This window comes from Akebia trifoliata, chromosome 11, assembly GCF_017979445.1.
Source record: "Akebia trifoliata isolate Shusen 1 chromosome 11, ASM1797944v1, whole genome shotgun sequence".
NCBI classification, from domain to species: domain Eukaryota; kingdom Viridiplantae; phylum Streptophyta; class Magnoliopsida; order Ranunculales; family Lardizabalaceae; genus Akebia; species Akebia trifoliata.
In genome coordinates, this window is record NC_141385.1 from 12,786,504 (window position 1) to 12,798,398 (window position 11,895).

At 34.8% G+C, this 11,895-nt stretch overlaps 1 protein-coding gene across 1 annotated transcript; it reads left to right on the plus strand.

The window, feature by feature from the left end:
- The first annotated feature begins 2,785 nt into the window (after positions 1 to 2,785).
- ATG6 (AUTOPHAGY 6) lies at positions 2,786 to 9,205 on the plus strand. The gene is made up of 10 exons (XM_086458574.1): positions 2,786 to 3,050; positions 3,944 to 4,305; positions 4,464 to 4,634; positions 5,324 to 5,448; positions 5,626 to 5,674; positions 6,175 to 6,333; positions 7,071 to 7,156; positions 7,718 to 7,789; positions 8,401 to 8,550; positions 8,744 to 9,205. Exons 1-10 carry the CDS (start codon positions 2,900 to 2,902, stop codon positions 8,985 to 8,987), a joined length of 1,569 nt encoding a protein of 522 aa, XP_086314700.1. The 5' UTR covers positions 2,786 to 2,899; the 3' UTR covers positions 8,988 to 9,205.
- The last annotated feature ends 2,690 nt before the right edge of the window (positions 9,206 to 11,895 follow it).

Below are 11,895 nucleotides of genomic sequence, written 5' to 3' on the forward strand. Positions count from 1 at the left end.
ACAGGTGAACTCTAGTTTATATATGAGATGGGATATTTTATAATTGCGTAATATATTTATCCATGAGATGGGTTTTATATACACCCAAGGACAACCTATCTATGGAGGTGAAGCATAAAAAATTTTGAATTCTTAAAAAAAAAGTTGAAAAAGCCATTGGTTGAATTTAAGTTTTCAATTTGGAAGTTATTTTGAAAGTCAGAAAATTATTTTCTTTTTTCACCATAAAATCTGGAGGGCTAAAGTGTCATTTGCACCAAAGTGACAATTCACATGGCCCAAATGAGGACCTTGGTCCAGGCTCTACATGATCTTTCGGCCCATGCAACCTAACCTGAATATTGTGGGTTCAGGCTGGACTTGGGCATAGGTGTTTTTTATTTATTTTTTTATATGACTCATCTCAGCCACTAGACGGATTGGGCTTGGGTTTAGAATTGACAAACCTGATTGACTTGATGGACTAAAGATTGTTAGGCCTTAAATTTAAGATCTAAACGGGTATGGGAATTAGGAAAAGAAATTATGTCATCCAAATCAGGCCTCGATCTGCCTAAATTTAGCTCAGGTAGAACCAAGCCCAGTCATACTTCTGAAGTTATTTCCTCCCTTTTTTTTCCTTTCGAGCTGTTATTTGCACCCTAACTTTTACTTATTACACCCCAATTTAAAAAAAATAAGTGAATGATTGAGAATAAGTAGAAGCTGGGGTGCCAATAGAAGCTCTCTCAATTTATTTTTTGGGTTTTTGGATTTTATATGAGCCTAATTATAATTGTAAACAAATACTGAAATTGTTTGAACGAGTGTTACAATGTTTATTTGTAATGTAGAAATTATAAGTTGAGTCAAAACCTTTGCAATATTTGAAGAGTGCGTTTTAATCTTTAATTGGGGTGTGATAAATAATTTAAAAAATTTGGTGATTGATAAACTCCTTATTTGTTAACTCAAAAAAAAAAAATTTTGAATAATTAATTCCACGATGTCTTCTCATTACAAGTACAATTAGCAATTCATTGCTTTATTTTTGTGCAAGGCGAGCTTACACATGAATCCACTGATTTTTGTCGTTCCAATTATTGCAGTTGGATTGGCCGTAGCGCTTGCTTCTATTGGACTTGAAGTTGGTCGAGGTCTATTTTTGTGGGTCAAGCCTGAGAAGGAATCACAATATATATAACCAAGGACATAGGGTAAAATACAAGCTACTTTAGTAATTTGTCTGGCTTTTATGGAAGCTTTAATAAATTTTACATTGATGAAATGATGTAGATCCTGATTTTTGGGTCCAACCCCATATTAGTCATCCACGTGTTAAAATTTTGAGGACGATAGATCATCTTCAAAATCTACCCGAGTTGCCCAGTCTTGTAAACTGTTTGGTTGGTAATCAATTTGAATCATCCATCACATTGACTCGTCAGAGATTCGTGATAACTAGTTCAAAAATATCCTTAGATTTAATGAAAATTTGACCAATCCAATTTAATTTTGTGTTTTTGATGTAAAATAATTGTAATTTTTAGTGATTTAAATGTTTGTTATCTATTTTGTGACTAGACATATAATAATCTATCTTATAATAAGAAAAACAAATTATATAATTTTTGTGTATTTCTAAATTCATTCCTATTAAACCAAACAACAAATTGATACAAAGCAAACCAGCTTGTTGTATGTTTCGTATTGGATTTGTGGAACATAATGAGTCCTTACTAACCAATTTGAGAACATAACCGTTTTGGTCTGTTGAATTTTGTCATTGGGTTCGATAAATCAAATAATAAAGTTATAACATATCTTTTGTGAAATTTGATATTACCTCTTTTATCTACCTTCTACACTATTTCCATATGTAGAAAGAGAAAGTAAAACTTGTTTTGGTTTGTTTTTTTTATAGTATCGTTAGACTCTTAACTTGTATGCTTGAATTACATAATTGGACAAACAAATCTAACCAGAGAACCAAAAATCGAATTATCTTTGTCTACTCCAAATTGGTTTCAGTCTAATTTGGCTAACCCTGTATTTGAATCCTAATCAACCAAACCAATGTCTCAGGTAACATAGCTTTAACTTTCAACACTTTAAATTTGGGTCCGGACCCAAACTGAATTTAAAAAATTTCGGTCTAAGTCACTTTGAACCCCTACTAATAATAATGATAATAAGAAGAAGGATAATGCTAAAGTAATATTAAAATATACATCATGGGAGACATTTTTGACGTTTATCTCGATGTAAAGCATCTATGGTTCTGACACACATCCAGCAAGACTCAAAAAAAAATTTATATCATCATTTTTTTTTAAATCAACAATTCAACACCATTAGTTCTCATGAACCCTTTTTTCAAAATTCTAAAATATCATAATTACTAAAAATAATTTCTATTAAGATTTTTTAAAAGAAAACAAGTTGAAAACTTGCGTAATTGAAAAAGAAAATGAAGAGAGAATAATTTCAAGAAAATTTTAATCCTATTTTTCCATTTATGAGAAAAGCCCATAATTTTTTTTTTCCTTTTTTATTTGATTTCTTATTTTAATATATTTAATAAATACAAATCGGTCCAACCGGATTGAACCTCGGTCGAAACCCGTTCCAACCGTTGAAGCAAATTTCGGTTTAATTATCGATTCAGTTTTTATTTGAGTCATTTTACAATAAAATGACTCGGACGAGTCAACCCGTATCGGTGTCCAGGCCAGATACGAGACTAGAGTTTAGCGGGTTTTAAAGCCATGACGAAACCATCTCCTGGTGAGAAACAGGAAAGATTCTCTACTCCTCGAAGTAAACTAATTAACATCACCTCCAACTCCTCTCTCTCTCTCGCTCTCTCTCTCTCTCACACACACACAGGAGAGGAGACACAGAAACCCTAGAAGAAGAGATGAAGGACGAGATCTCTGAAAAAGGACGAAGCTTTCCTGTCGATCCAAATCTCCCGAGATGGGTTTGCCAGAACTGTCGTCACGCTCTCTGCATCGTTGGCGTCGATTCTTACGCTGAGAAATTCTTCAACGATTCCTCTTCTCGCTCTGGTTAGGGGGTTTCTTATCTTCTGTTTTCCCCCCTTTTTTTTTCTTTCTTTCCTTGAATTCTCGATTTTAATTAGTTGTACAAAGTCGTGCTTGCGAAATTCTAGCGTCAATTTTCAATTTTGGATGAAAAATTCCTTCTTTAACTGGAATTTTGTTTCTACCATCAGGACTGAAATCGGCTTTAGTGTGTATCCCAAGTAATGTGTCTCTGATCCTCTAGTCTCAAGTCTCAACTGAGGCATAATGAATTTCCTTTGTTGTTGTATCGAATTTATTGTTTTAAATTGTTATTTGGATTATATTGTAAACTCTTAGTTGATTTTTAAAGAAATCTGTTCTATTAAATGGTTATTCAAATGGAACTATTAATTAGTATTCAAATAATGTATATTTTTGGTGCCCCAAGGCCTCAAAGTAGATATGGTTCCTAGCCAAATTGCATTTGGTTTGTGTTTCTTGTGAAATTGTTGCTTGATCGGTTTGACCTGGCTTATATTTTAACTACTCTCAAGGCATAAATGGGATTATAGCTTTTGTTAGAATAACTTGTTTAGAGATCGATTTTGATCCAGCACCTGTGCAATTACATTTTATTTTTCATACAAAGTATTACTTTTGTGAAATTGTTGCTGGATCGGTTTGAGCTGGCTTATATTTAATCCACTCACGAGACGTAAATGGGATTCTAGTATTAGGTGAATTAAGTTGTTTAGAAATCGATTTTGATCTAGCACCCGTGCATTTACATTTTATTTTGCTTAGATTCTTACTGCATTTACTCGCAAAAAGTATTAGTTGTGTAAGATTATTTAATAACTATAGAGATCAGGTAAATTATAGGACAAGATAGGTATATAACTTCACTTAGTTTAATTTCGAGTGAATATATGCAGGAATGCATGGGTCTTCAGTCCATGGAGCGGGGAGTGTATCGGCTTCAACAAGGATGGACCATTCATTCGTTGTGTTGCCAAAGCAAAGAATCCAGGCACAAGGGGTCCCACCTCGTCCTCGCGGTGGGCCCATGCCTTCGGATACTAGCCAGTCTGGGAAGGCAATGGAAGAATCATTCGTTGTGTTGCCACCTGCTGCTGCTTCAATGTACAAACCTGAGCCTACAACCGATGGAGGTGCAACCCAGTTACCATCACCGGGGGGAAGTCCCAGTAGTCCTTTGCAGCCAAACAATTCTGGGTTTCACTCAACTATAACTGTCCTGAAGCGTGCATTTGATATTGCCACCACCCAAACACAGGTATAAATTACTAGTGTACCCACACACATCCAATGATTACTTGATGTTTGTAAGGCATTTTGGCGTAGTTTGTAGATAAACTTTTGGCCTTGGGTATGTGGTATTTGAGTCTTTTAAGATTGTGAAATGTGTTTTCTTTTCCCTTTTTCCTTCCCCAGGTTGAGCAACCTCTATGTCTGGAATGTATGCGGGTGGTGTCTGATAAACTTGATAAAGAGGTTGAAGATGTGAAGAGGGACGTCAAAGCATATGAAGCTTGTCTTCAATGTCTTGAGGGAGAAACACGTAATGTGCTTAGCGAGGCTGATTTTCTTCGTGAGAAATCGAAGGTGCAAATTTGTCAATTACCACCAACGCAAAAATTATTTTGCATTTCTTTTCCTTTTTTGTTTGCATTTTTGTTTTTGTGTTTGTGTTTGTATTTGTACTAGAGTCTGCCCATGCCTACAACATGGGCATCCTCGTTGGGGTTAGGGGGTAAAAAATGAAAACAATAAAGTTGAAGGGGTATTATAAAAAAAAACTTTGGGATTAAAGGGGTAAAAGAGGAAAAATAAAAAAGTTGACGAGGTATTATTAAGAAAGAGGGGAGAAGAGTAAGGTTGGAGGGGTAATATTTGAGAAGAGGAGAAAAAGAAAGAGAATAAAGTTAGGGTTATTTTTTTAAAGGAGTGGGACCTATTGAGCTACAGTTTTTTGGGGTATAAATCTTGAGACAAAAGAGTGGGACCCACAATTGTGTTTTATTATATAAATGTATGCATGTGTGTGTTCATGTGCATGTGGAAGCTTGTATAAGCATGTGCTAACTGCTAAGGATGTAAATAAAGTATAAGCTGGACTTGAGTGAGGATTATCTATAAGATTGTGGTTCAAATGACAGGATTGGGTTACCTATCATTTTACACTTAATGTATTTGCTTATAATCATGTTTAACAGGTAACATGATCTGAACGACCTTAATCCAATTCCTCCATCTTAATCTCTCTTCATTGTCTATCTGTCAATGCTGTTTAGATTGAAGAAGAAGAACGAAGACTTGAAGCAGCAATAGAAGAATCTGAGAAACAGTGTGCAGAAGTAAATGCTGAACTGAAAGAATTAGATTTAAAGTCTGAGCACTTCAAAAAATTGGAGGAACGGTAAGTGTTAACACTTATTGGTTGTTACTGTTCAATGATAGTAGTTTGCATACTGAAGAACGGTTTCTGATGAGCTCATTTTTGAAGATTAGTTTAATTTGAGAACATGATCTTTATGTCATATGTCTTTTGGAAATTCTGTTGAAGTTTGCCTTTCACGAATTGGATTTGTATTAGGTATTGGCACGAGTTCAATAATTTCCAGTTTCAATTAACTTCACATCAGGTATGCTGAAAAATAACCTTCTGTTTCTCCATCATTTTTTTTTTTTCTTGCACATCTCTGATAACTCCTTTTCTGGGACAATTTTATTATGAGTCCTCAGTCTTTGTTGGAGCATGTTTTTTAGTCCAGTGAATTTAATGGTAACCAATAGTTAATCAGACAATTCTATCTTATTTAAACATTTCTACTTATATGAAGTTATTTGAGTACACCTCTTTGTTAATTTGATGAAGTGTCCTTTTAGTCCAGTAGTTCATTATGGACATTATTAGAAGCCACTTGAGAACCTTTTAGGTCGTGGAATGGATCTAGCTTGGTCTCTATACTTTTTTTCTATCAACTATTCTGGCTCCGAAAATGGAAGATTCCTCTTTATTGTATTATTTACGAAACCTCATGACAAAACCATTGGTGTTTTCAGCTCTATATTTTTATTATTTTCACCATCTTATCTGCATCTAGTGGACAAATCTTGACTCTGAAGATATTCCAATTGACAGGAAGAAAGAGACGCAATTTTGGCTAAGATTGAAGTTTCACAAGCACATTTGGAATTGTTGAAGCGCACCAATGTACTCAATGATGCCTTTCCAATATGGCATGATGGAGAATTCGGAACCATTAACAATTTCCGACTTGGCCGCCTTCCTAAGATACCGGTATGCTATGTTAAAACTAGGCCTTGTAGACAATTAAATACGAGAAATACTTCTGTCAGCACAGATGGACTGAGGGTCTCTCTGTTTGTGCCATACATGAGGCACAAATGCATTGGGGTTGGGATAACCATTTGATGGGTCCCATGGAGGAGATAATCATTGTAAAATCAGCATGATAAGATGATTATAACCATCCAATGGTTTGACTTCTTGGTTGGTCAGACTAAATATGGAAAATGGGCCTATAACAAATGTCCATAGAGGATGTTCCAAGCATCAAATAGCTAGCATTTGGTTCATGGTCAACTGGTGGTTCATTGGTGCTACATGTGGGCCATGTGTATGGCACAGAGTATGCTTTTCCCCATTCTTTGATTCTTACTCAGGTATTCCTTATTAAAATAGGGAAAGGATTTCCTCAGTTGCTAGTTCAGAAAATTATCTGAACTTACCTTACAGTAAGGACATCTAATTGATAATTTAAACACTTACTAAAAAGTTTTTTTTTAAAAAAGGTTAGGGAAATGATTGTACTTGTGGCATTTTTTTGTTAGTATATGAATCACTATTTACATGTGCCCTCAATATTGGGTGAGTTCAAATAAATTTTTGGATTTGAGAGTTAGGAAATCCTTGGGCTTTAAAATGTCAATTTATATATGCTTTGTATTTAACACTACATCATGGTGGTTCATCCATGTGAAGCTTTAGACATTTTTTTGTACCTTATCATTTAGGTTGAATGGGATGAGATAAATGCTGCTTGGGGACAGGCGTGCCTTCTCCTCCACACCATGGCTCAGTACTTCCGACCAAAGTTTCAGTATCCTTTTTATGAAACTAAGCCTATTTGTATATATGTTTCTTAGCATGTTATATTTTTCACTTTATTTTGTCTTTGATCCAAATGACCTTTTCCCCTTTTGAGTGACATGGCTTTTTTGAGTTTAAAAAAAAAAAATGATTCCTTGGTTGACCAAGGGTTTAGTTCATCCACATGCCCTTGCTGAACGGATATTCGGATATTGACCACTACAAGCTTGAGTATACCCTTAGTCAACTAAGGAGCTCATGGCCCGTAAATTCAACCAAACCAATTAGAAGCATGCTTATCAAACCTTGTTTAAATTGTAATAGTTTGCCTTTCTGAAGTTGAATTATTTATTTTTTATTGATAAAGTTATGTGGGGTTTGTTAAGATCATGGCTCAAACTCATCATTTGTAGAGATGAGTTTTGCTTCCATGCTTCAGATATTTAAAACAATTTTGGTGCCAATTGTTGCAGAAATTGATGGAACCTTTTATGAATGTGAATATTTTTTCCTTTTAAGAAAATTCAGTATGAAATAGTTAGTGGGATATCCTTAATTTATTGATTACCAGATATCGAATTAAAATTCTTCCAATGGGAAGCTACCCTCGGATTATGGACAGTAACAACAATACGTATGAATTGTAAGTACCAATTTACCTATTGATTGTTAATGGATTGCTCTAAACTAACCCATTGAAGTTCAATGACTTGTTATGTTCCATATTTGCCACTAAGCAAATCCTAGACCATCTGTTTGGTCTTTCCCAAATAAACACATTTTTCCTCGGTATTCTTTCTTCTTTTATTTATTTATTTATCTATGGGGACAGATCATGGGACATATGTAAAAACAATGTAATAATAATAAATTTTCAAAATATGGGTTAGAGGTTTTGGATTGAGCTGATTTTTTGTGAGGATGATCTCTATGATGAGAAGATCATCCTAAAAAAAATCAGTCCAATCTGAAACTTCTAACCTCATCAAAAGTGATTTCGAATGTGGACCGTCGATTTTTTACCAATAATTTGTAAATCACTTTTGATGGACTTACAAGTTTCAGATTGAGCTGATTTTTTGTGAGGATGATCTTCTCATCATAGAGACCATCCTCTCAAAAAATCAGCTCAATCCAAAACCTCTAACCCATATTTTGAAAAACCATTGTTTTTACATATGTTTTTACGTATGTCCCATCATCCGCCCCCTTTTTATATATAACTAATTTAGGGGAATGATTTTTTTTTTCCAGATTTGGTCCCGTGAACCTATTTTGGAGCACTCGCTACGACAAAGCTATGACGTTGTTCTTGACATGCCTAAAAGAATTTGCTGATTTTGCAAATTCTAAGGATCAAGAAAACAACATACCACCAGAAAAATGTTTTAAGCTCCCTTATAAGTAAGTTTGCTCTATTTTATTGAGACAATCATTCAATAGTATCTGAATTTTATAGTGGTGCAAATTTGTTTGGGTTGAGTGACAAGTAACATAGATACATAAATGTGTTTCAGTTTGAGAAATGCTGATTCGAAACCATCTTTGAACTATTTCTGCTATATATGTTTCTGATCATCGAACGCTAATCTCGTAGGATTGAGAATGATAGAGTGGAAAACTATACCATCACTCAGAGCTTCAACAAGCAAGAGAATTGGACCAAGGCTCTTAAGTACACTCTCTGCGACCTCAAATGGGCTCTCTTCTGGTTCGTTGGGAACACAAACTTTCAGCCCCTCTCTGCTATTGTTTCTTCTCATGCCGAAGTTCCAGCCATAAACTCTTTGTACACAAAACACACAACAGGCTCTAAGTCTGAGTTTCGATCAAACCCATGACACAGTAACAAGGTGTGTGCACTGAATGTATATAGACATATTCCTCTTGTTTAGTTTAACATGATGAGCCAACTTATTATGGGGTATAGAATTTTTCTCTTAGCATATTATTTTTAGATATTTTCTTACTTCATCAATCATCCCTTCTCTTTGGTCTTCCTCTAATCTTGTAAAACGTTCAACCTGCAATAAAAAATTTCATGTCCTTGGTGCCTTCATTTTTTTCGTTAGTACAAATTTATTGAGAAGAAAGGAAAAAGCAAATACAACTGGCGGGTCGAGATGGCGAACCGAAAGAAGGCTAAAAGCTAATTATTACAAAGAGACTCCCATCTATAAACGAAGGCCACAAAAAATACACCCTTAAACTTTGAACAAAGCTTGCATCAAAAGATAAAGCAGCCCTAGAACATTTAAAGACTAAATCATGAAAAGAAGTAGCCACCCCTTCAAAGATTCTCATATTCCTTTCCAAACATAGCCCCCAAGTAATAGTGAAAGGAAGAAATCTCCAAAGAATTTTCTTTCTTCCCATGAACATGAAACAATCTCAACTTTAGAATATAGATAACAATGAGTAAGGAAGTACATTGGAAATTTTGAATATCCCAAAGAAATGAGACCAAATGGAATTTGGTAAATGACAATGCATCAAAGTGTGATTCACACTCTCGCCATTCAAATTAAAGAGATAACAAAGTTTGAAGTCACAAAATCGCGATTGATTAAATGATCACGGGTGGGTAATTTATCAAGAGTTGCTAGCCAGGTGAAAAAACATACTTTTGAGGAAGCCTTCGAACCCCGAATGCATTTGAAAGGGAAACGCAAAAAAGAAATGGTAAGAGTTGACAAACTAGCGGCAAATGAACTAACAGAGAAGTTAAAACCTTTAGTATGAGTCAGTTCCCTCCCATCATCTTCTGAAGTCACACAAGGAATATGATCAAGCTGAGTCATTAAATATTATAGGTCTTGCAGTTCCCAATCATTAAAATCCCTCCTAAATCTAGGTCCCAGTCAGGCTCGTTTCCCACAAGATTCAAAAAAGCAGCACATGGCTACCCTTTTTTAAGGAAAAATTATAGAGGCGAGGAAATCGATCACAGAGCGATGAATCACCGATCCACCAGTCCTTCCAAAATCTGACCCTATCTCCCTTGCCCACTTTAAACTTCACCCACTTCTTGAAATACGGCCCAATTTTCATAATTCCTTTCCACAAACTACACCCATACTATAATTTGACCTCCTTACTCTCCCAGTCAGTCTAACTTTCCCCATACTTAACCTTAATTATCTTCTTCCAAAGACTAAATGTTACAACTCCATACCTCCACAACCACTTACCAAGCAACGCCCTATTGGTGATCTTAAAACTCCTAATACCCAACCCCTTATCCTTATTTGACTCACAAACCACTTTCCAATTAACTAGATGTATTTTTTTGGCCCCATTCTTATCATGTCACAAAAAGTCCCTAACCAACTTATCTAATCTCTCTTCCACTCATTTTGGGATCGTAAACAAGGAGAGATGATAAACTGGGATCCTTGCCAATATGCTCTTGATTAAAGTTATTTCCCTCCCTTTGATAAATACTTTGTTTTTCATGAGCTTAACTTCTTCTCCATACGTTCGACCACCGAATCCCAAATGGACTTACTCATGTGCTCTTGATACCATCATTAGTCTTCAGTGAATACATCCAAATTATCTAACGTAGGACCACCTAAGTTTTATCGATTCTAAATTTGTTTTACTTTAAGAAGAGTGGGGGAAAGGCTAATTAAGCGAAGAAGGGAATTGAAGTGTTAAAAGAGTGTTAAAAGTGTGAATGATTTAGATCTAAAAGATTTTATTGGCTGTCGCAAAAGATTTCAACAAGGCCAATTGATTATAATTTAAAGGGTAATTATGAGATTTTACAGTAGGATTAAAATTAAGTGAATTTAGGGAAACGAAATACGATTAAGTGATTGAGTATAGGGTAAATTTGGATAGAAGATTAATGGTATAAAGTGCTTACAGCGAAAGGAGGATTGGATGGGTTTCTTCATGGGTTTTGTTATGGTTCAAAACAGAAAATAAAGGGAAAAAGAAAAGAAGATTAAACAGACGAAATTGATAAATTAAAAAGATTTACCCTGAAACACCGAATTGAATTCTCCCAAAATCCAAGTAAAATGAGAGAATAGAAAATTTCTTAAAACACCAAGTTGGCTTCTCCCCAAATCCAAGCAAAAGAGACAATAATTTTTTTGTAAATTTTTATTTATCCAAATTCTTCCTAAAAGTAATATATTACATTGTTTAAATAGGAAAAAATAAAATAAAATAAAAAAACAAGTTGCTAAAACCCAAAGGGCTACTCAACCTTGTACTTCGAGGTTACTTTCATGAAATAGCACAAAAAGTAAGGCCTACTCAATAAGAAAGAATGTTCATGTTCGAGATCCCGAGGAAGAGCGAAAATAATACGGACTAAGGTAACAAAAGCGAACAAGAACACACTTGCAATCACAGATTAAATGACTTGACTCTGGATAAAATAGAATTTTTTTTAATCTAATGTAGTTTACCTCAAATCTTTGGAATAAAACTTGATTGAGGAGGGGGCCTTACCGAATCATAGTTTAAAAATTTTCAAATCCAACTCGATTTGATTGCATTGCGAGGTGATTTGGCTTTTAAACCTATCGAACAAACTTGTCGAGTCAAATAGTAAACTATCAAATCAACTCATCAATTCTGTCGAGTCATTGAAAAATGTGCGATCTCGCTCTTCATGTTTTGATGATTAAAATGAACAGTTAATTAGAGTCAAATTTCATCAGATTCAACTCAAAATATGGTAATTTACCCAACTTTATGATTATATAAAGGACTGCATACATGGTTTTAGAA

What these genes read in the sequence shown, in the direction of transcription:
- ATG6 (XM_086458574.1), top strand. Translation starts at nt 2,900, where the DNA reads ATGAAGGACGAGATCTCTGAAAAAGGACGAAGCTTTCCTGTCGATCCA. An exon ending in TTCAAAAAATTGGAGGAACG is followed by an intron (nt 5,449 to 5,625) that starts GTAAGTGTTAAC and finishes GATTTGTATTAG; the next exon opens with GTATTGGCACGAGTTCAATA. An exon ending in TTCAATTAACTTCACATCAG is followed by an intron (nt 5,675 to 6,174) that starts GTATGCTGAAAA and finishes TCCAATTGACAG; the next exon opens with GAAGAAAGAGACGCAATTTT.